This window comes from Trachemys scripta, chromosome 2 (genome assembly GCF_013100865.1).
Source record: "Trachemys scripta elegans isolate TJP31775 chromosome 2, CAS_Tse_1.0, whole genome shotgun sequence".
Taxonomy (NCBI): domain Eukaryota; kingdom Metazoa; phylum Chordata; order Testudines; family Emydidae; genus Trachemys; species Trachemys scripta.
Window position 1 is genome coordinate 185,904,185 of NC_048299.1, and position 25,380 is coordinate 185,929,564.

Sequence of the window (25,380 nt, forward strand, 5' to 3'; positions counted from 1 at the left end):
TGTTTATATAGTGATAAGTTGTGAAGCCAACCTCCTCCTGCACACAACAATTATTTTATTTTAAAAACATCTCATCTCAATATATTGCCCCATGGTAAACTTTAAAGGCTCAGGAGTAAATCTCAAGAGAACAAATGTCAAATGCAAACAAGCATTTGTAAGTGCTGAATATGGATGCAACACTGGCACAACAACAGGACAGTACACTATAAAAAGAAGTTGTGGACCAAGACTTCTTAGGGCCAGACACTCTGGCATCACTACACTGATAAGGATTAGTTTGGCAATAGGCTTCTTTAGGCAGCTCCCAGCACTGAGGAAGAACCCACACTAACAGGATCTTTAGAAAAATCATTATATTTTAAACAATTTGGGACAAAGATTGTCTCTTTTTGTGTGTTTATACAGCACTTATCACAATGTGGCCCTGATCCTGCTTGGGAAAGCTGGGCCCTACTAGTACACACATAATAAAAAGCTGAAATCAGCTTCAGTACAAAGTTTTGACAATGCTAATCTCACATCTCCAGCCCTGATCCCCCTCCCGCCTCCTACACCCCAACTCCTCATCCCCAGCTCCACCCCAGATCCTGCACCCCCAACCAGAGCCCTCACCCCATCACACAGCCCAACCCCAATTTTGTGAGCATTCATGGCCTGCCATACAATTCTATTCCTTGATGTGGCCCTCAGGCCAAAAAGTTTGCCCACTCCTGGTGTAAGGCAATCTCTGTACAGACAGTTTATAAAGTAATTGTGATCCTTAAGAATGGGAGATAACACATATAGCATTAAAAGAAGAATCTTTCAGGTTTGTAACACAGACATACCTGATTTTTCTTTCTACGATCCTCTACATTCACATTCTAGATAACAGGCTTACTTGTTTTGGATTTCTTTGACTTTGAATAACCTCCACCTTCTTCCTGCTAACAAGTAATAAAGCAAGTTAAATTAATGCACTCAGTGCTGAGTAACACTAAGCCAACAGCTAAACTAACAATTGTAATGTCTGCATATAAGAAATTTTGATTGAACAGTACAGGAAATAGAAAATAAGCATACATTTCATAGATCAATTAAACAATGTTCAAAATGTGTGGATAATGTACCGTATGTAACAGAAGATTAAATTAAAACCAAAACTGCTGAAAATATCCTTTTAAAATGTTGGATCAAAAGTAATGGCCAAGCATTCCAAGAGCAACTAGTGACTTTTGAGTGCCCAACTTCAGATACCTTAAAGGGACCTAATTTTCAAAGGATGGGTGCTTAGGTTAAAAGTGATTTCTCAGGGATACACATGTTGCCATGGATTGAGGGCATATTAAGTGCACTCAGCCACTATGAATTAATGAAATAGAACACCACATAGTTAAGGGTTAATTTGGAGACAGGCTTTCAGAAGCAAGGTCATAACTACTGGCAGTTTTGCTACTCAGAATGGGAGGAGGGAAGGAAAAGTAAATAACTAAGAATGAAAGAAGATATGTGGATGGACAACCTAGAGTCTAGATGCCTCAGCTATTAAAAGTTTATTGAAAGTTAGGAAAAGCGATGATCCAGTAATGGTCATTATGACCTCTGTGTTTTGTCGAAGTTAGTTACAAAAAGTTTAGATAATAGAGTGTACTTGGGAGCAGTCCTCTGGAGCTATTCCAGGAGAGACATTTTTTCATGACATCTTTACTCCCCAGCAGGGAGGCGTTTGGCCAGTGCTGACTTGTCATTGATTACTCAGTAACGTCTCAGAATATAGGTAAATATCTGAGATGTTCTAAACCTATTGCTTATGTCTCTGTGTGCTTAACTCTAATAAACTACTTAGACAAGAGCACGCTTACTTGCATTTAATCCTTGATCAGACAGAATAACTGTGTTCCTATCTATTTATTCCTGACATTGCATGGAGTGAAATAGTTAAGTTACCAGTGTTGGGGGTTCTGAAAACCCTGGGTAACACACAATAGGACCATTGGTTAATATACTTACAATTTTTCACTTTTTCCAGATAATTAATAAGGGGGCAATATGTGCTGATGTCACAAAATTATTTAGAATAGTCAAGACTGGAAAACACTATGATGAACTCCACAGGGACTCAACAAAACTAAGTGTATGAGCAGCAAGATGGCGGATGACACTTACTGTTGACAAATGTAAGTTAAAAGGAATCATTTGAACTACTCATACACATTTCTAGGTTCTGAAATAAATAATTGTGTCTTTTTCTTGAGCATTTATAGTTATGTGCCACGGTGGTGTGAAAAGGTAAAGGCATTGCAACCTCTACAGGGTTAACAGGGCCCAGGTGGCCACATGGCTGCGACTGGGTGGAGTATGAAAGGAACCTAGGGGAAAAGCTGGATCCAAGGGGAGCTAAGAAGAAAGGTGTGCCTTTTCTCCTGGCTGGCTAAAGGATGGGGGAGGAAGCATTTAGGGAATTATTCTCCAGTGCTTTTAAGTCCATTTATTTTTTCTGTTTATTATAAAAGAGTCTTAAAAGGATTGAGGTTTGGACCTTATTTCTGTTCCCTGGCTGGTGAAACTGCCCATCAGTTTGCAAGTACTCATAATGCAAACTAACAGTTAAAACATAAAAAGAAGGCAATGGAAAATACTAATGAAATATTTACCACAATATAAATGGACTGTATTCTCTTACATTTAATACTCTTTCCCTTTGGATTATTAGATATAAAAAAAGGATGTAGTAGAAATAGAAGAGGTTCAGTAATAGGCAACAATATGGTTAAAAGTCATGGAAAGACTTTCGTCAGAAGAGAGAGAGAGAAAAGGTTAGGACTGTTTTATTCAGAGAGGAGACAAATAAAAGGGGATATAAAGTACATACAATTATGAATGGTATCTAGCAGTTATTTGGGTGTTCCTATTGATCCTTTCTGATACTACAAGAGTAAGTGGATTAAAAGTGAAACTGAAAGACAGAAAGAATTAAAACCAGTAAAAGGAAATACTTTTTTTATGTTTTACACAATGCATACCTAGCCTATAGAATTTATTGTCACAGGATATTACTGAATCCAAGAGTTTAGCAGGATTAAAAAAGATGAGACATTTATATAACTAATGAGAGCAACCATAGTTACATTAAAATAAACAATGCAAATAATAAATGACACAGATCTTGTGTTGCAGGGCATAAGCCACCTACTAACAGCTTGGGGCAGGAAGAAAAAAAACCTGTCCTGATGGGCCATTTCAGGAATTCATGCACCTTCCACTTGAGCATTAGCTACTAGTCACCATTAAAGATGGAATACTGGACAAAATATACCAGAGGTCTAATGTAATAAAGCATTTACTATATACCTAGTTAGTGCTGTGTGGATACTTATGCAGTGCTGAAATGATCAATGAAGCTGATAACTATGCACCTCAATTTAAATGTTTCAATACTTTGGATCAAGGAGACGGTGGTAATCTGTAACATACCTGGATTATCCGCAAACAGAAATGACTGTATGGAACCATAAAATTAAATCAGTCTTCACTGTAATTACATGTATTAGTATTTGAAATAGAGTTTACATTTTCTGCAAGTTTCTTTGAATTATGATTAAACAGAGTAAAATACATGTGCAGAAAAGGATGTTCTAAATTGATTGCATACGCTTCATCAAATAGGGAAAGCTTTCATGCAGTCAGAAGATTCTCATTTATATGACCATTATAAAGTGGATTAATAAATCCCAGAAATAAGTTGTATGGTACTGTGAATGTCCTAACAAGATTTTTATGTGGAATCGGAAAAATTATTTTCGTAAACCCTAAAATAAAATATTTACATTAAATAATATTGTTAACCTTATTAGCCTTTCTACATATTTAATTTCTGAAGGAGTATGTTTTCAAAGTTTTAAAAGTTGGCAAAAAAAAAAAAATCAGAAAATACAGGAATGAAATAAAAGTTTTACTTTATCCAGGCCGTAAGGGATTTCTTATATTCCTTGTTTTGCTTAACTAGTCAACATTCTAAAATCAAAAAGTACATATTGTCTTTTTCATCACTTAGTGTTTGGATGTTTGTGAGTTTTTTACCTGCCTTCTTTTGCTACAACTTTTCTTTGAAGTTGTTTTCAAATGGGTCTCCATCTTTGAGTAAATCTGTTTTGAGGTCACTGCTTCACAATGCAAGGGATCATTCACTGCCAACATCTTAAAATACAAAAGTTGATATATCCTCATCAGCTAAAACTCCAGTACTATTGTAATGGTTATCATGACAGGACTTCTGATTGACTTTTTTTGGCCATTGAATCTCATCATTACAATCCACCCTGACCTGTCACTTCTAACAACACTAACACCAATGTGAATTATGCAGATAAATCTATCACTCACTGTCCAAAGAACAGACCACTATCAATATATACCCTTTCTTACTGATGTAAATTCTCACTCTAGCAGCTAACCTGTGTCTGTGAGGCATTAATAGCCTAGTGCTTCATATTTCTAGAGACTTTGGTATTGAACTGTGTTCACAGAATATATGCAAGAGCCCCTCTCTGCTCAATCCTCTTCATCAACGCCCCCCACCCACATAACAAACAAACAAACCCCAACAAAATAAAATCAGGCTGAAAAATAATTACAGTCTACCAAATTCATATTTTTAGATTAAGAAAATCTTAAGAAAATGGGAAAGAAAAACCACTTCACACCCTGTGCCCAACTCCCTGGAGTTTTTAGGATAAAACTTCTTTTCATTTTCTTTTGGTGAAGAGCATTCTTAAATAGCAGCAATAAAAGATTCTATATCTTGTAAAGAAAGTGCAACAAAAATGTCTGGATAATTTTCTTTAAATTAAAAGCCTTTGTAGACACAAATTAAAAGCAAAATTAGGAGATTCAAAGCACAACTTACGTTCTTGAAAGTCTGAAAAAACTTGGTGCTAAATTCATCACTATTGCACTGAATTCAGTTTACCACTTCTTGTTTCATTAAAACTCAAGAGGAAGTATCATACTCTATTTAAATTATTTTTACTGTGCCATTCAGCAAGAAGTTCAAATGCTGTTAACAAGTTGCATTTGTACTAGGGTGGTCAAGTGATTAAAAAAATTAATCGTGATTAATTGCACTGTTTATAATAGAAAACCATTTGTTTAAATATTTTTGGATGTTTTCTACATTTTCAAATATTTTGATTTCAATTACAAGACAGAATACAAAGTGTACACTGCTCACTTAATATTTATTTTTGATTACAAATGCTTTGACAGTGAAAGTAAAAAATAGTATTTTTAAATTAATCTAATACAAGTACTGTAGTGCAATCTCTTCATCATGAAAGTTGAACTTACAAATGTAGTATTATGTACCAAAAACAAGTGCATTCAAAAATAAAACAAAGTAAATCTTTAGAGCCTAGAAAGTCCACTTAGTCCTACTTCTTGTACAGCCATGGCTCAGACAAACAAGTTGGTTTACATTTGCAGGAGATAATGCTGTCCACTTCTTGTTTACAATGTCATCTGAAAATGAGAATGGGCGTTTGAATGGCACTGTTATAGCCGGCGTGGCAACATATTTACATGTCAGATGTGCTAAAGATTCATATGTCCCATTTGTTTAAATATTTTTGGATGTTTTCTACATCTTCATGCTTCACCCACCATTCCAGAGGACATATGTCCACGCTGATGATGGGTTCTGCTAGATAACAATCCAAAGCAGTGTGGACCGATGCATGTTCATTTTCATTATGAGTCAGATGCCACTAGCAGAAGGTTGATTTTCCTTTTTGGTGGTTCAGGATCTGTAGTTTCCATGTCAGAGTGTTGGGCTTTTAAGACTTCTGAAAGCATGAGCCACACTTTGTTGCCCTCAGCTTTTGGAAGGCATTTCAGATTCTTAAACCTTGGGTCAAGTCTTGTAGCTATCTTTAAGAAATTTCACATTGGTACCTTCCTTGCATTTTGTCAAATCTGCAGTGAAAGTGTTCTTAAAATGAACAACATATGCTGGGTCATCATCTGAGATTGCTATAACATGAAATATATAGCAGAATGCGGGTAAAACAGCAGGAAACATACAATTCTCCCCAAAGGAGTTCAGTCCTATATTTAATTAATGCATTATTTTTTTAACGAGCGTAGTCAGCATGGAAGCACGTCCTCTGGAATAGTGGCAGAAGGATGAAGAGGCATACGAATGTTTAGCATATCTGGCATGTAAATACCTTGCAATGCCAGCTGCAAAAGTGCCATGCAAACGCCTGTTCTCACTTTTAGATGACGTAAATAAGAAGTGGACAGCATTATCTCCCATAAATGTAAACAAACTTGTTTGTCTTAGCGATTGGCTGAACAGGAAGTAGGACTGAGTGGACTTCTAGACTCTGAAGTTTTACGTTGCTTTGTTTTTGAATGCAGTTATGTAACAAACATTTATATTTGTAAGTTGCATTTTAACGATAGAGAGATTGCACTACAGTACTTGTATGAGACCAATTGAAAAATACTATTTCTTTTGTTTATCATTTTTACAGTGCAAATATTTGTAATCAAAATAATAATATAAGGGGGGAATGTACACTTTGTATTCTGTGTTGTAATTTAAATCAATATCTTAGAAAATGTAGAAAGACATCCAAAATACATTAATACATTTCAATTGGTATTGTTTAACAGTGCAATTAAAACTGCAATTGATCACGATTCATTTTTTTAATCGCGATTAATTTTTGAGTTAATCGCATGAATTAACTGTGATTAATGGACAGCCCTAAATTTTACTAACTTGTAATCTAAACAGCTATTATACATGCAAAGGTTTTTAATGAATGTGTTGTAATAACTGAACCTGGTAAAGTTTCAAGCTTGTGTAAAAGCACTGGGCTTACATATTCTGTAGTCTACAGCTACTAGGTGATACGATCACATACTTGAGTTGGTCTGATATACCATCCATTAGCTAGTTGTAGTACAAAACTTTGGGTGAAGACAGACTGACACATAAAAAATGGAAGCATATTATTGCTTATAAATTTTGCTAGTCCCATTAAATAAAAATCTGGAATGAAATTTAAAGGAATTACGCTTCCTTTCAGAAAGTCACAATTACAAGAGCATACAGCTCAGATGATAAAACAAATCATAGTCTTTTACTGTAAAAGGAGGCAATGGTTAAAGATTTTAATACAAATTACAGCAAATATTAGAAACACACAATCTACCTGGCAGAACTAAGATACAGCATCAAATGGAATGAATAGTCTAATTACCTCAGCACGCTCACACACACACACACACACACACAGTTGGTGAGAGCTAGTATAGGTGAAACCTATTATTTACTGTACCTGCTCATAGTTGACTTGTGAATGGTGATTGGTTGTCTTGGTGAGATACTCCTTTGATGGTATTAATGATTTTTCATGTTCTTCTCTTTTGGCTCTGTGCACTGTACTCTTTAAAACCAATCTGAGAATATTTAACCCTGCTCCTTCAGTTGGGCTCTTTGTTTGATGCTGTGATATGCTGGTTTTCGCAATTTCTTTGTCTGACTCAGAAATCTGTGTATGTACCTTCTTTGAACTGTGACTTCCCTCAAGTATTTTTGTGGTGTTTTGATTTGATAACTTTCCCCCCTTTTTTGTAGTAGAACTGAGTAGTGCAGGATTTTTCAAACCTAGATTGGCATTTGATATCTGAAGCATTGATTTGTCACTAGCAGATAATGAAGAAGAATTTAGCTTCTCAGGTTTGATTCTACTTGAATTCCTACCTGAAGATGGGCTACTAGAAAAAGCAGAATTTGTCAGCTGCTTACCAGTTTCTTTTTCCTGGTCACATATAGGTCTACCACTTTTTACATTTGCTTTCCCAGTCATTCTCTGAGCAACAGTGCCATTAGTAGGATTTTTGAATGACACAATTTGCACAGGTTTGTATACCTGATTTACACTGGGGTTGCATACAGTTAATTTAGACATGGTGACATCTCTAACTACTTTTGGAGAATGCTGTAAAACACTCACTTTTTTCTTTCCTTCATTGGCTCTTGTGGCCTTTACATCCATTTGCAACAACTTTCCTTTGAAAATAGGTATAATTCTAGTGGCATTGTTCCTTTGAGAATCCACAGATGAATTCTTAGACATTCTTAAGGATTCAGTTGAGTGAACTGGTACCCATGATGTTCCTGGAGTCTGCTGCTGCTGTCTACTATGCACTGTTTTCTTTATGGCCTCAGCAACAGCATCCTCTGGACATGGAATGAGATTTGAGAAAATACATTGTTTTGGCTGACTGATCAAAAGCTCCATCCTGTGGCTAATTCTTGAATTGCCTTGTGAAAACCTCTGCTGCAAAGTCTCTCTCCTTGGAGGTGCTTGAGTCAGAGATACCTTGCATATCGGTTTGCCAGTCAGATTTGCAGGGTTGGCATTTACTCCCTGAAACACACAGCTGTTGCCAAACTGATTCAACTGAATAAAGAGAGTTAGTTTACAATGCTACAGCAACTTAGTCTGTATACAACATACACTGTACACATTTTTGTGTTGGTTATTTTACAATTCTGTTTTTTTAAAAACAACCTAGAATTAAGAACATTGTATTAAGACTGTCTATTAAGACATTTAAGGAAAGATTTTTCAGCTTGATAAATGAAAAGTAATATGTATGCAAATATCTGATTGTCAAGATGGCAAATATGTTGCACAATATATATCCTTTCAAGCAAGAATAAAAAAGCATACCACAAGCTATATACGGAGATCACTTCACCCACCACTGAAATGTAATCCAGCAACCTTTTAACATCACATAGCCACAATAAAAGACACAAGGGGAAATTTTCTGTTACAAATACAAGTGGAGAAACCATTTCAGTAATGTGCCCCTTTCATATGCAGTATATCAGATCATTTTATTCCTTCTCATGGAAAAAATCCACTGAAATGGAAAAACTACTTTGAAAATTCTGTGCAACTTGCCACACTGAGTTTCTGCTACAATATCCTCTTTGAGGAAAAGGTCTACAGCCCATAGGGAGAGATCCAGTTCCACCCTTCAGGATATTATGGCATGTACATGCAGAGCAAACTCCTCTATGCTGCTCCTCAGTGCTCCTATTGTGCCACAGGAAACCTAGATGCCTTTGACTCCCTAATCAGCAGATATGTTCAATCAACCCTCTCTTTAAATGAGTAGTGGCTGCTATCATTCAAAATAAGTTTTGATCTGATTACAGTTATCTTCCATTAGGACATTCTCCTTAATTGCACAGTTATCACAGATGGTAATACTATGGCTATGCCCTCTGTCTCACACCAGGCTGACAAATCACCTGAAACCTCACAGAACTCTGATTGTGTGGTTTTGAGGGATGAGGGACAAAACTCACTGGATCCAGTTTCCCCATTCTCTGCTCATTATGAGCTACATTTGGTTGATGTAAATTTGGTTGGTTCCTCAAAAGGGGAAGACCTAATCCTTAGTCATTATCTTAGAGCTGTACTTCTAAAACTGTGGAATGCAAAGCAATTTCTAGTGGTCCACGCAGAGCTGGCTGACTGTCCTTGTCTCTAGTTACTTCTGCAGACATCTAGACTTTTCATAGCAAAGAAATGCCTGGATGCCTGTGAAAACTGTGGGAAATAAGGAGGAGCCATCCTAACTTTCTCCATTAGGGGCTGCAGCTGCTGGAAAGAGAGAAACAGGAGATCTTAACACCAGATCTTAACATTTTCAAAACTCTGCAATTTCTACTGCATTCTTCAAATTCTACTCTTTGTTTTTAAAAAATGAAGTTTTTCTTCTTTCACTGACAAGATAATCAGAATGTGTGCTATTGCTTGGCAAAGGCTGAAATTTATATTTCATATAGCCTACTATTCTAAAAGGGTTGTAAATTCTGCTCCTTCCCATCCTCTTCACCTCTGAAGTGTGAACTTCAGCCTGATCAGAACCATTTAAATGCTTGTGGTAATAAGTCCAGACCACTTATTTTCTCTAATTTTTTTTTCAAAAGAAGGAAAAAATATTATTGTGATATTATGGTGGCAGAGTTAAGATTAAAAAAAATTCAGGAAAAGGAAACCTTAGATTCCAACTGAACTGTTAATTTGGCTACATATCACTTCCATATTTTGTTATACAGTTATGATGTGAACAGTAATATGTCAGGCTACCCGTTTAAGTAGAAAACCACAAGTATTAACAATGATTCATGGTGAGAAATACTTTTATACTCTTGTAGTGGTCTGAAAATTCACATGGGAAAGAGCACGTATTATCATTAACAACACTGCCCATCAATATAAATATTAATATAAACATAAAACTTCTTACGTGCATGGGATGTTTGATGAGTTCCTTTGTGGCATACAATGCTTTACTTGTCATTTTTACTGGAAATCCACATAGATGAGGAAGTTTAGACTTTAGGTCAGAAACAAAAGAGTTTAACACACCTTCTAAATCTATTCTAGTAAAATATTGGACTGGTTGGCTTCTTATACAACTTAAAGGGTACCTGAATAAGTGTTAAGGGTTATGTAAGATGGCTTTTAGCATTTTGTATAATGAAATCGTTTATCCTTTTCTTGAGTAAAAGCTTAAATACACACTAAAATTTCTTCAAAAGAATTTAAAATAAAAAAAAGCAGCTTTACTATTTTTAAAGGGACCAAAATTTTAGTAGTTTTAATGGCTTTAGAGATTTGAAAGTGTTACTCTTATTAGGCTAAATTAAGCCATTTTCATTCCCATTGAGAAGTACTTTATTGCTTGAGCAGTCCTGTTGAAATCAATGGGATTTCTTGCAGAATAAGGTATTTATTCAACATGAGTAAAAGTGATAGAAACTAGTGCTTTATTTGTAATATCCTCCTGGTTTTCTCCATTTCCTTCTCTGGATATTTTAATTATTTTCTCATTCAAAGCACAACTCAATATGAATCTTGGTTTTTAGTCTGACTTCTTTCTTTGTGAGCATGGTACTGAAATCAAAATTCCCTAATTAATGTGAAGACCCTCTACTGGCAGTCATTTCAGCAGCAACATAAATTGTCTGAAACAAGTATTATTTTTTCAGTATTTCAATGACGCAGGGGTGAATTAAAAAAAGTAAAGCTAGAATATGGAGGATATTCTTCACTGGATTGCATAAATTGCAAAGCAAAGGAAAAATGAGGCCTAAACTAATTAATAATGCCCCTGGTAAAGGGTGACCTGCTAAGAAAAATATTCTGTTAGTGCCATTTCTTGTTTCCATATCAAGGAGGCCTGAAAAGATTTATTTTTATAAAAAGGGGGGTTTTTCTGCTTGTTTTTAAGATTATAAAGTCATAGGTCGTCTAGCCTGTTTTTCCTAGAAGACTCTTGATGATTGTGAGGAACAAGTAACTTCACAGATATTATGGGGGTAAAACCAGACTTCGGCTTCAATTGTGAAGACACTTAAAATGTGCTGAACTTTAAGCATGAGAGTAAATGTTAGCAGGATCAGAGCCTGTGTGGTAAAGTAATTTTATTCAGATTAAGATTTACTAAAACGTAATTTTTATTCAATGGGCTTTTTTTGTTTTTGTTGTTAAAACCTATTTAACCTATATGCCTGAACAAACAGGCTGAAGAAAAATTATTCTCTCTAAAATTTGACATCCCAGCCCCTACAAGAGTTCCAATTAATATCTCAGGGTCCTTTAAGAAACATCTCCAGCAAATAGGGAAGACCAGATTTGACATTATTCATTAATAACACAGAAGGACTGAATTAAATATTTTGGACCATATTTTCTGATGGCATAGCCTCATTCACTTCAATGGAATTACAACTGCAGTGAATTTGGCCCTCTATTTGGATTAGAGTTTGGATCTTGGCTAGCATGGTAAAAGAGAAGGCGGTCCAACACAAAAGAAAATATATATAAAGGATATGTAAAGAGTCGTTCCCCTATCAGTTTGAAGTAAACACTGCAATATATTTTTGTCTCGCCATGATCCTCTGGAAGGATATATCCATACTAAAAATAAAATACACATATAAATGGAATGTTATTATAAACAATGTGATTAATACAAAAACATTAAAAAAAGAGACAAAAGGGAAAAAAATCGTGTTCTTTCCTACCAGATTCTTCCAGTGCACCTGAAAGTCTTTGTATGAATGAAAAGGAGACTCTGGTGGAATTATATGGCTAATACTTATGATCTGACCCATTTTCATGCTGTACAGGGGTAAAGCAAAGACAGAATGCTAGATACAACCCACAGCATAGTTGAAAACACATTTTAAACTGTTTGTTTTTGTTGGAAATTAAATAGAACTTTACCTTGGCAAGACATAGCACCAGTTACTTAAAATGGAGTGTCTCTGAATGACTGTATTTTTATTGTTGTCAAATATTTCTAAGATGTTTGCTGAAATGTCAAAGTCTTCCAGCTTCAAATAGAAAAAAGTGTTTGGTTATTTTCAAATATTGCTTCATTTATACAAAGTGAAAAAGGAACACGTAAAACATCTAATGTGCATTCAAATGTACTACTGAAACTTATACATGAATATTCATTTATCAGTCATTGCAAACTGCTAATTTTAGAATTATATTCACATAATCACATGGCAGAGTCTGTTTCAAACTTTAAAAACCTATACTTTCAGGAACTGGCTAAAGATGTAAATGACTTAAAAGCTGATAGGTCATATTGGAGGTACTTTAACATGCAAGGATACTGGATCCAGAAGGACTTGAAGCACAACATAAATGTCCTCAGATTGAGAACATCCTTACTATCCCTGCAGTACTTTTAAATTCTACTCAGAAACTAACATATTCTAATGTTGGACAACTTAGTGACAGTATTGCACCATAATAACCAGGGTTGCAAAAGATCCCAGCAAGGCTACCAAGAAGCTATATGCCTTTGCCTCTTGGAAAAATCAAGAGAGATGCCCAGATATTCTGAGAGGAAGACATGCTGGAGCTAAAGCCATAGACATTCTTAGACCTGAAGAAACATTCTTTTCTGACTCTGTTGTTTGTCATGGTTTGCATCCATCCAGTGACAGAAAAGCCCTTTCTATTGCTGTGTCTATCTTCAGACTCTACCAAATTATGGACCACAATGGGATTATACTGATTATTGATAATGAAACTACATCATGTTAATTTCCATCATCACTGCCTGTGACATTTTCAAGGATACCCTAAAGTTGTCTTTGATTAGTATGTTGTCTAGCTAGAGGGAAAAGTGGAATTTCTTTCTCCTGAGAGCCAAAGATATTCTAAAGGATAGAAATTGATTGAAAATGCTTGCTTTTGTAACAAAGAAGTAATCAGAAATTTAGTACTCGTACCAGATCAGTTAAGGTGACATGGTGGCTATCACAGCTGATGGTAATTTCTTAATACTGGGTTTCCTGATATATTTGCTAACCATGCTCACGTCCAGCATGACCCAAACTGCTCCCATCTTTTTTGGGGTATCACAAAGAAAATGGAGCCGGTTTCAAAGAAGTGCTGTGCAGATAGAAATTCTTTGATAGCTCTGATGGCTAAAAGTTGATAGGTGGTTTTGAACATAAGATGTTACTCTAAATTATTATAGGATGAAAGTGAAAGAAGGATTATCTCCTGGGGAATGCTGGAGAATATTATGGTATAAGGCGACCTAGTGGCATAAAGAGGTCATCCATTGTAATCATCATGCACTGTGTGTAGATGTCCTTCTATTCTGTGGAGACTACAAGAAAGGGGTCAGAAACCCTGGTGTCAAACAGGGTTTTTGGTGTTTGTGGATGATACAGTGCTTAAATCTCAATGGCTTCATCTGCCTCTATTGCTACTAATTAATCTTCTCCTCCAGAGGAGGGCTGTTCTGTAACATCTTTGCGCGGCAGTTCCAAATGTCCCAAAAACGTTTCACGTGAAAAATCTACTATCCTTGGGGAAATAGTTCTACCAGCATGCACTTCCCTTTTCCCATGCTCTGTTATTATTTTCTATGAAATTCTCTTCAAACAGTAACTGTAGGGAAATCTCACAGCTCTGACATTCTGATTGGAATGACTGTCAGACTCCTATGAGTACAGCCATATCCAATAATATATGGCATATATATTTAGTACAAGATGAGGATAAACAACTAACATAGTGCATGTCCAATGGCAATTGGAAGTAAACATCTTGATCCCCCATGTCCTTTTCAAATAAAGCATCCCAGATAAAATACAGCCAATAAAAAAGTGCAAGTAGGATGAACAAAATTAGCCATAGAAATTAGAACTGTTCAGTACCTTGGGTGGCGGTAGTCGAATTGTGCAAGCCTCTACACTGATGCAAAGTTGGGTCTCTGATACATTGAGGTCCATGACTGAAATAAAATCAAAACCAAAACCACTGTGTATATCTATATAATTGTCTATTAAATGAAAAAGTAAAGCCAATATGCTTATTTAAAAAAACAAAAAAACCCAAAAAACAACCTTCCCACCATTATGCTCAGTGTAGCAGTACCAAAAAAGAAGAATTCCTCTTCATGTACAAAGAATTGTATTCAATTTTTAAAAATCAAAATAAGCATTGTCTGGCTAATTCCTAATATCAGTGACTAAATTTCACTTGTAAAATGTATGTGAACATACATAATTGCACAAAGCTCACAGTTGTATGTCCAAATGGTCACTTGAATGCACAAATACCAATTTGCACAGGCAATTACCTGCTCCTGAAAACATTTCCAGGTGCAAATTTAGGTGCAAATGTTTTAAAATTTAGTTCTTAAAATTTATATTTGAGGTATAGAAATAAAATAAATATATTTTTCTATATATTTATTCATAACATACTAAGCAACAACTCCACTGTGGCCTGATGTTTTGAGAACTGTAAATTTAAGGCAGTTAATCATAGTTACTCATTTTACTTTACCCATGTTCACCAAACCTCCATACCACTTGTGCAGTCTGAACTACATTTGCCTAAAATGAATGTTATAACCAGGTTCTTTCAACCATATATTTCAATCTATGGTCATAGGTTAAGATTAATAGTATAAAAATACTCCTCTCTCTCTTATAGAGATTCAATTAATTTGAAAACTGTCCATATAATTTAAAGAAGAATCTCCCAGCAGGTATCATATGATTGAAGTTATTTGTAGATTGCAAAATGAAAAGATATTGAGTTGATATATAAGACCATGGAAGCTTTAGTACAGTCTTACTAATTTCTAATATACTTACAATATTAACACATTATTGTACTTACCAACAGCATTTTGCCTTCCCATTTGAGACAAAAAATTGCTTCCTTAATAAATAAAATAAGTATGTATTATTTTTATAAAATGTATGCATAAACCTAGTATACTTTAAGACTTTTATCTCAGAAATATGCATGAAAGCACAACAACTATATATATGATGTTTATCTCTCAATAAGGAATTTGTACACAGAATTGTTTTTCATTAGGTAACAGTTAATAATGCAACTTCCACCACCATGTGTATGTGTGTGTGGGGGGGAGGCACTTTGTCTGGATAAGTGAGAAGAAAAGGATGTGGCTCCTGTAAGGTTGCTCCTCTCCTTCAAACTGAGGTGGGTAGGGAGAGGGAGGCATTACCTAAGCTAGGGCTGGCCAGAGGGGGTAAGGTAAGCCACTGGCCTCCTGCGGGGCTGGGAAAAGGTATATATGCTCTGTCCTGCCAGACAGAACCCTCTCTCATGGATCAGCAGTTCCCACCCATTGGACAAGTGTAGTCTGTTGTGGGCACTGTGCCAGTTGCCTTTTTCAGGACTGGGAAGGAATTTTTCACTTATCATCAGATTGGCTGGAATAGTGTGGGATTTTTCACCTTCAGAACCTGATTGGGTCAGCCAGGAAGTAAGGTTAAAGTTGTTGCAATGTGGTTGGTAGCAGTGTCCAGTGCAGATAATTATTCCATAGGGAGTCTGGTTCTCTGATTAACTGGAGTTGGACGTGGACTTAGGGGAAGGCACCCCCTAAAGAAGCTGGGCAACAGGGCTGGGGCTCCTAATGTCTGTTACAGTGAGGAGACAACTCCCTTTTCCCAGCCCCTTAACCCTCACATGAGGGAAAGGCGGTGGGGTCCCAGCAATGGTTGCAATCAAGGTTGGACGGGTGGGGGCTGATGGCAGCCCTCCACAAACAGGTGGAAATGAGTGAGAAATGAATGAGACCTGCACTGTATGAGTTATTGCTGGTAATTCCCAGATGAATTAAGTTACTAAAGTTGCAACCTAAAAAGCCACATTCCTCACATCTTCTTGTTCTTCTTAAATGTCTGGGGCAAATTCTTCAGGCTCAAAAGGAGAGCTGGATAGAAACATTGCTTTGTCTTCTTCCATCCACCCAAACCAGCTGATAGATTAGAAGCAACCCCAGAGCTACCATGTATGTTTCACAAGAAAAAGTTTTAGTCTAAGTCAGGGGTCGGCAACCTCTGGCACGCGGCTCGCCAGGGTAAGCACCTTGGTGGGCCGGGCCAGTTTGTTTACCTGCCGCGTCCACAGGTTTGGCTGATCGCGGCTCCCACTGGCTGCAGTTCGCCGCTCCAGGCCAATGGGGGCTGCGGGAAGCGGTGCGGCCGTGGCTTCCCACCGCCCCCATTGGCCTAGAGCGGCAAACTGTGGCCAGTGGAAGCCACGATTGGCCGAACCTGGTCTAAGTGATACTATGAAATTAAGAACCAAATAGTGGCCTTGATTCCAATGAGGAGGGGCCACTGACAACAGATGGGTAGAATGTCTCAGAAAGTACCCAGGGGAGTTGGGGGTAAAGGTGCTGGATAGTACTTTTCATACTGGTTGAAGAAGGGCTAGTGTGTACTTTGTCTCCACTCTCCCTCATACCAACCAGCTAGCCATGTCCCTTGGGCATGGAAAACTTGTGGAAACATTCTGCCTAGGTCACATGAAGGGCACTTGGTGGAAGGAGGAAAGAGCTGTCTGAACACTCTTCTTCATTAGCATAACTATACATAACAAGATACAGTGTAACCTTGAAATATAAAATAACTACTGTAGCAATATCATCCTTTGGGTAGATAGACTATACACCCCAGAACAAACACTAAAAGTTTAGTTCAATAAAAGTAAACCAATTTCACACCATCTGAGGATCTGGCCCTCTGATTTTAATTCTTTTTCTTGAATACACTGACTTGGTTTTAAAGGGATGTAAATCTGTTTTGAAAATAGTTAATGAAGAAAAAATGATTCAAAATAAAATAAAAGATTCTGATAACAGTGAGACAGGACCTAAAACAGAAAAATGCATTTTTATTCCAATTTATACTGTAGAATAAATCGATACTATTTCTGTGAGTGATGAATAGCATGTGGTTGTGTTGGAACCACATCCACCGGTGTCTGGTCTTCTACATTTGCTAATTTGCCACTCTTCTCCCCTTGTTCAGTTAGTAGGGGAAACATTGTTAGGTGGTAAGAATAACAACATCTAGCCTTATGAAACTTGGTGGAAAGACATGGTCGTAAAGCATGTCACTGTCATCCTATTTATGTGAAGTGTGCAACTTCTGTGAAACAGAAGTGTTGATTATGAACAGCTGATTTTGAAACCTATTTACAGTATTTTCATAAATTATTTGCTGTACTGCAAAATTTGATTTTGAAATTATTAACTGAATATGCTATGGTCAATTTAAATGGTTATTAGATCAATTATAAAGGGGGGAGGAGAGACAGAAAATTTGAATTACTTGCCCTTTTATATTATTCATTAAAAATTGAACTGGGATAAAGAAACAACCATAGAAATACAAACAAACAAAATGTAAGACTAATAATCAAAGAGTAGGCAGCATATGCATGGCAAATATAATTTTAAAATAATAAAGTACTGAAAGTCAAAGGGTCAGACTCAGACCCAGTTGAGTAAGATACCTTGTACCAACAGATGACCAGCCTTATTCCAGCTGGGGGCAAGTCTGGTTATAAGTGTGTAACAGAGACATGGTTGAAGGATGGCTGGGCCAACTCTCTCTGGAGCCTCAATCTAGTAATATTAACCAAGGGGGAAAAAAGATTTAAATAATTATATAATAAGTAGATTTTAAAGCAATTAAATCAAGATTTTATAAAAGATAATCATACTGTCATTTTGGGCCAGATCCTGAAAGATGCTGAGCACCTGTACCCTTTATTATAGTTGGGAACTGCAACAGATTTGAGCCCCTTGGGATTTGGCCTTTTACATTTTACTGGACACCAACATTAAGGTGCATTCTAATGCATTCTGGGTTTTTGAAGGGTCAGAAGGTTGGAGGGAAAGGAATGACTGAATGAGTTATATACAGTACTTTTCAGTGGATACTGTTAATATCTCATTCCAAACTCTAACCAGTGAGTCCCAACATGTACATACTTCAAACCCAGCTGCCGGTCTAGCCTGAGATCAAGGATGTTTTTTGATGAGATCACAAGTTTGGTTGATTAAGATAATTGTGTTGACATAATATACCTAGACATCAGTAAAGCATGTGACTCAGTCCCACATGACAATCTGTTAAAAAATAGCACTAGACAAAAATCAATGTAGCCTATACTAAACACATTAAAAACTGGTTAGCTGATAGCTCTCAAAAAGGATGTTTCTAGTGAGGTCCTATCTGTTCTCAGTCCAATGCTATTCAATACCTTTATCAGTAATCTGGAAGACAATATAAAATAATTGCTAATAAAATTTTCAAATGACACAAAAAATGGTAGAATGGTAAGTAATGATGGGGTCAGATTAGTTATACAATTTGACATAGATCACTTGGTAAGGTGGGCTCATCTGAACAAAAGGTCTTTTTATACAATCAAATGCAAGGTCATACATCCAGGAACAAAGAAAGGTAGGCCACAATGAAGATGCACATGCATGATTACAACTTGGTTTTGATTATAACTACTGGCTTCCTACTTAGCAGTTTCTGAAAGTCCACACTCAGCCATACAAATGCAAACGTTGTATCACAGGCAATGTAGCACAACAGAATCATAATATACATTGCAAACAAAACAAAAACAGGTCTTGGACAAGGCTTCACAAAGTTTTCTATACTTTGCATTATTTGGTACTGTAAGCCAATCCTATAATACACCGCATACGCATTTTGTGCAAAATTTAAGTACGGGGGAGATTTTCTGTTGGAATGGAAATTGCAAGCACTATGAAAAACATCATTACTACTGGGATCACAACTACTGGCAACAATGAATAAGTGTAAAAGTGTGAAGAATCACTTACTGTTGCTCCATGTTTCTCTAAAAAAGCCTGACATTTTCCTGTTTTGTAAAAAGATATCTAAACAAAAACAAAAAAGAATTATCTGAACCTTTTGAACTTAAAAGGAGTATTCAACAATTACTGGTGCAGCCTTACCACATTCTGTACTAACCATTCTTCCAGAGCCAAGTCCTTGATATCTACCTGTCTGAATTATTGGTGGGGCTTTTGTATTATTATAGAGCCTAGAAGTCCTAGTCATGGACCAGGACCAATTATGGCAGAAATTTCTAATAAAATTGCTTTGAAACTACCTCAACTGTTCTGAAGTGGGGCTGGTGACTGAAAGATCCATAATAGACCCAGGATGGCTGCTGTTGGTCTCTTCCCTGGCTAACTCCGTTCTCAAGGTCAGCGGGGAAGAGCTATTTTTCTTTGTCCCTAACCAATGACCAACATAAAATATTTAATTAATGCAGTTGGATGAAAATGTCTTCAGACAGGGCTGGCTCTAGGTTTTTATACAGCTCTGTGCAACTCATGACATGCAGGGTCCCATTATATTCCCCCCCACACACAATTTCTGAGGCTCTTGCTCATGACACTGGGGAAGGAGTAAAGAATATTTTTAAGTGACAAATGTAGCAATTTTTGCTGTTTAGGAGCAACAATTATATGTTTTATTAGATTTTGTATATTCATCTTGATACGAAAGAGATTTTTTTTATACATTAAAAAGTGAATACATAATTTAAATAAAGTCACTTTTCAGTGTTAGACGTCAGGCCTGGCCCAACAGCATCTTTGTTTTATAAGAACTAGCTCATTAATATGTGAAGTGAATGATAGTTTAAAAACACCAGGCACAATATTTTAAAAATACATAAAATATATAGTAGTATATAACATTAAAAATTGTGTAATTTAGTTTACAGTGAAAGTTAAGAGATTGCCTTATTTGTAAAAGACACTCCCAAAGCATCGCCAAATATTTTGGGTAAAATCCTGGACCTACTAACGACAACAGTTTTACCATTGTCTTCAGTATGGCCAGGATTTCACTCCTCCTCAACACTTAAGGCACATTTCACTGTACTTCTCTATATGAAGTGATGATACACATTACTTACCACTGTCCTTTCAAATAATATGCCACATACATTATTGGTGTTAATTTACGTATTTTGCATTAACAACAATTTATATTTAAACTGTATCAATTTACTTATAGTAGTTCTACTAATAAAACAACTTGAATATACAGGTAGAAATACTGTAAGTATCAGAGATTTTATTACTGACCGCCATTACAACTGAAATTTGATTCAGTGTTCCAGGGACAGGTGAGGAAAGGATGTCTTGATGAAGAAATAACAATTGCCTAAAAGATAAAACTTTTCAAAATTAATTCTGAACTGAATTTCCTTTAAATTGGGCTTGACATCTCAGCATTAGGTTACCTTTATTTTAGCTATATTTTCCTAAAGCTTAACTACATTTACCAGTAGTTCAGTAGAAAATGCTAGATAGCTCAAGTTACTGAGTCACATCCCACCCAGACTGGTCAATCACAAACAGTTATCTGATAATTATTTGGAGACCTTTGTGAGAAGAAATAAAATCCACATTCAGAATTGGCACTCTCTCTCTCCCAGAAGGTGGGAAGGTAAACGTGAAACAAAACAAGAGAAGGCATGGTAACTGGAGTATGTTGGGAATGAGAGTGTGCTTTTTGGGAGAGAACTACCACTTTATTCCTCACCTCAACCTCTGTAAAACACTGTAATATCTCAGGTGATACATTCAAAGAGTTCTAGCTTTGCATAGGACTATGGACTAACTTTTATTCTTTTTATTCTATTTTATTCTTTTATAATCTTTTATTATTCCCTTGTCAAGAGTTTACCACTGAATTAGTAAGGGAATAATAAAAGATTATAAAAGAATAAAATAGAATAAAAAGTTGCCTTTAAAAAAAAAAAAAAAAAAAAAAAACAATCATCATGTACCTTACCAGAACAGCTATAGGAAAAAAATGTATTCTGTAATAAGTATGTCATAACTGTTAGGAACTTTACTGATCTTGTTACAGTTAACTACTACTACTAATGAAATACTTTAACAAAAAATAAAATAAAATAACTTCTTGAGAATGGCAACCCTTATTTGCCTTTACCTGCAAATCTTCATCTGTGTATTCCTAATCTCATTTTCTGCCAATTTAGAACTCAGTGTAACTTTAATGGCACAGAGTTTTTGTAACTCAGGCAGACTGACGAAGAACAGCGACTGGTGTCTTGTGTCATTCATCTTATTTTGTTAACTGTCCCAACTCAGCAGCTTAGTCTTTAATAAAAGAAAAATATTACATCATTATCACAAAGAGGAGGCTATTATTAGGATATTGTGTAATTATGAGATAATGCAGATGTAAGCAGAGTCAGAATGAGCTCTACCCTGACATCTGGTGGTGAGTTGTGGAAAAGGACTTCAGGGGCTGATCTCGTTTGCATGGGCACACCCACCCCACCTAGCATGATGGGACTGCTTGCCCAAATGGTCACTTTGGCTGCTGTGGGATTCCCCAGTCTCTTTGTTATTGGGGCAGGAGTAATAAAGTGTTGTTATCCAGGTTATGTGAATCAAGGACAGTAGAACTGTACTTGGCATTTTATAACAGAGGGACTCAAAATTAATTCTCGCCCTCAACTAAGACAAACTTACTTGGGGGTGGGTCTTTTGCTCATGGTTTGTGTTATGAATCCTGTTTATGGTGTTTCCCCAAAATAATGCCACATTGTTTCCCTCCTTTATTAAAAGGCTTTTGCTACACTCAGAGTCTGTGCTTGCGAGAGGGGAAGTACTGCCTCTTAGAGGTGCCCAGGGGGGTGGTATGTAATAGTCCGAGGTCACTGGGTGGGGGCTCGAACTGGTTTTGCATTGTGTTATTAAAACAGAACCCCTAGATACTGAACCCGGCCATTGTTGCTGCCAACTCTGACAGGCAGAAGGGTTACACAAACAAATTCATCAATACAACTGTATTCCTATTAACATTAGGTGGGAGTTTATAACATATAATAGCTTAGTCAGCTTTGACAATTTATCACATTTCATGCATTTTATAACACAGTAAGCATAAACCTCACAGATGATGTTAAAGTAATGTTATGGGCCCATCTTATGTTCACAAAAGCAAGACGCTTCAGAGTTAAGGCAAGAATGACATTGTTGTGTCAACATTTTGGACCAATCAAGACCCTGTGATCCACGAGTGGAGACCTCTCTCGGTCAGGATCACGCCTTCCTGCATGGAAAGGGGAGTCATCTGCCTCTGCACTGTAATCTTTTTTCTTACCCCAGCGTCCCAGTAGGTATCTGAGTCAAGCAATGGTAATAGGCAGGCTGAGGAACAGATTGCAAGCCACACGACTAGACTAGACACACATAAAAGTCCTTACCCATGCACCGTGCTGGAAATGTAATATATCCTAGAGGCTATTTCTGTGTCCTCCACCAAAGTTTGTCCCCCTTGTCAAACTATAGGGGAATATTATATTCTATATAGTTTCTTATACCATGCTTATACCTTAGCATTTTCTAGTGCATTCAGCATCTGTCACATATTATTTATTTCCATTCTCTACCCAGAAGGAGAAGTATGCACAGTGCAGTGTTTTGTTTTGGTAGGGATTTTTTAATATACATGCAGCTATGTTTATGTTACAGAAGGCAAGATCAACAAAACATGCCCTGCATTAGGAATGGAAGGTGGTGAGATTTGTGATAATCATTAGAAATTTATTCCATGGTCTCACACTACTCCTGAGAGAGCTATGTCTCTGGCAAAGATGAGTTTTATCCTTATTATTAAACACACGCAGCTGGAATTTCTTAAGTGCTGAAGGCCAATATTAAAGCAAGGAGATCCATGCTGAGAATTCCTCCTCTTCAGCTCCCTTGTGCTGGTTTTCCCATAGGAATGGATGATTAGGAAGCAGAGCTTCAGCTGTTGTAAACTGTCATTGGTTTCACTAAAATCAATGAAAGCTATAACAATATACATTATCTGAAGATTTGCCCTTATGCCTTTAGTTATTGCACTGCAGACCAGATAAAGTCTGAAGGCTATAGTGTAACCTGTTTGGAACTAGATCACTTATGACACAAAAAGTTAATGAACAGCTATTTCACTGCACCAAGAAAACGTATTCAATTAACAGAAATGTTCCAGAAAAAAAGAAATAGTTAACTAAGAAAGACTACTTATATCCAATCCGTCATCCAGGTATTGCCTGATAATTATAGCTATTCTCATACTCTCCTCCCACCCACCCCCAAATAATCAAGAAGGATGGAATGGCCTTACCAGATCAGAAGAAATAGTAACAATAATAATGCAATCCCCTTGTTAAATTTCTGCAAAGTTACAATTCCTCTGAAAAGATTATTTGTAAATTATGACCTTAAGAAATCTGAACAAACATTTATTAAGGAATAAATGTTACAGATTAATGTTACATTTGTAATTTTACTCTAATGAATACCTTGCTTAAAATTCAACCACATTTATCTAAAAAGAATTTAAGTATGATTAAATCTGTGGCCCAAAAACTGAAAGACCAGCAGTTTATCAATTAAATAATCCCATGCAAATAAAATGCAGGGTAAAATGTGGAGATACACATCATACAGCCTCATCATATAGACTGAAAGCTGAAACTAAGGGCACATCTAAATTGTCCTGCAGTTTGGATTACAGGGGTCTGAATAGGAGTGTGCACCAAATGCTGTGCTGTAGCTCCCCCAAGTGGATGCTGCAAGTCTGAACTAACAGTTTCTTTGAAGCTGTTTGAAGAGGATTACATTCATGTGTAGCAGCAACCTTTTAGTTTGTGCTCAGAGTGTCCACATGGGGGGAATTACAACACAGCACTTTGGTGTGAAATGCTAGTCACACTCCCATCGTGCGAACTGCAGGGTAGTGTAGACAAGACCTCTGCAGAGTCACATGCGAGCTGAATAAGTAAACAGTATTGCCAACCCAAGTGTTCAAAAATAATGAGAAGAGGGATCCCAGGTTGGTGGAAGCACTCACAGGTCCCTTCTACTTTTCCCTACTTCCCCATCAGTGGAGCCAAGAGAAGAAATAACATTTTAAAAACCAAGTTTGGTCACATAGTCTCCCTGATACGCAGTTTTCTGTTTTATGAAAAGTGATGTCAGTGTGAAAACTGCACTTTAAGTCTTAGAAGATGATTTGTGGTTGAACATTTTAATAGGTATATATGCATATAGAACTTACCCTACGGGATCAGACCAGTGGCCCAACTAGTCCAGTAACCTGTCTCTCTTGGTATCAAATACTTCAAAGAAAGGTACAAGTAACCCCATACTAGACAATTATGGTGTATCTTGCCAATAGAGATGTTTTTTCCAATCCCGTCAATTAGTGGTTGGATTACAGTAAAAAAAATGTATCCTAATATAACTGCAGGTAGCCACATAATCCATATAATACCAAATATGAAGAGAAGCACGGTCCAATAGGCCAACACCACAAACCGCAGATAAGACACACTCCCTGCCCCCACCCCCAACACGCACTTGTTCATGAGTCACTTGCAAAGAGGAAAGCTCTGCCCCTCCGGACCTCCAAGGTGGCACAGGCTGCTTACAGATTGTCAGCAGGGTTTAATGATGGAAGGCAGATTAAGGATGCCCTTCAAATAAATACAGTTCAAACAACTGTTTAGTTTGCCCCAACTATTTAATTTCACCCCATCTATTTCTTTTCCCAAATCCTTCTAAACTGGAGAAAACTGCCCCTAGCTGGCCACCGCCCAGAGCAACTTCCAGCCCACAGGAGCAGCGTTTGGGATGCTTTGCTTTGGATTTAGAGCAGAGGTGGGCAAACTACGGCCCGCGGGACAGTCCTGCCTGGCCTGGGCTCCCAGCCGGGTAGACTAGCCCACGGCCCCTTCCCTGCAGCCCTCCCACCCCCAGCTCACTCGCTCTGCCGCCGGCGCAATGCTCTGGGCGGCAGGGCTGTCAGCTCCTGGGCAGCGCGGCTGCAGAGTCAGGTCTGACCCGGTGCTCTGTGCTGCATGGTGGCGGCAGCGGTGTGGCCCGTCTGCAGACGGGTGG

General features: G+C 37.1%; 1 protein-coding gene across 1 annotated transcript; it reads right to left on the reverse strand.

Moving 5' to 3' along the window:
* Positions 1-859: 859 nt before the first annotated feature.
* Positions 860-21,543, reverse strand: C2H18orf63 (chromosome 2 C18orf63 homolog). Its single transcript, XM_034759566.1, has 13 exons — positions 21,410-21,543; positions 20,536-20,614; positions 19,255-19,311; positions 17,904-18,015; positions 15,246-15,287; positions 14,273-14,349; positions 12,309-12,418; positions 12,107-12,203; positions 11,887-11,999; positions 10,324-10,495; positions 7,329-8,456; positions 4,067-4,179; positions 860-929 (listed from the first exon to the last, which is right to left on the reverse strand). Exons 1-13 carry the CDS (start codon positions 21,541-21,543, stop codon positions 860-862), a joined length of 2,304 nt encoding a protein of 767 aa, XP_034615457.1.
* Positions 21,544-25,380: the final 3,837 nt, after the last annotated feature.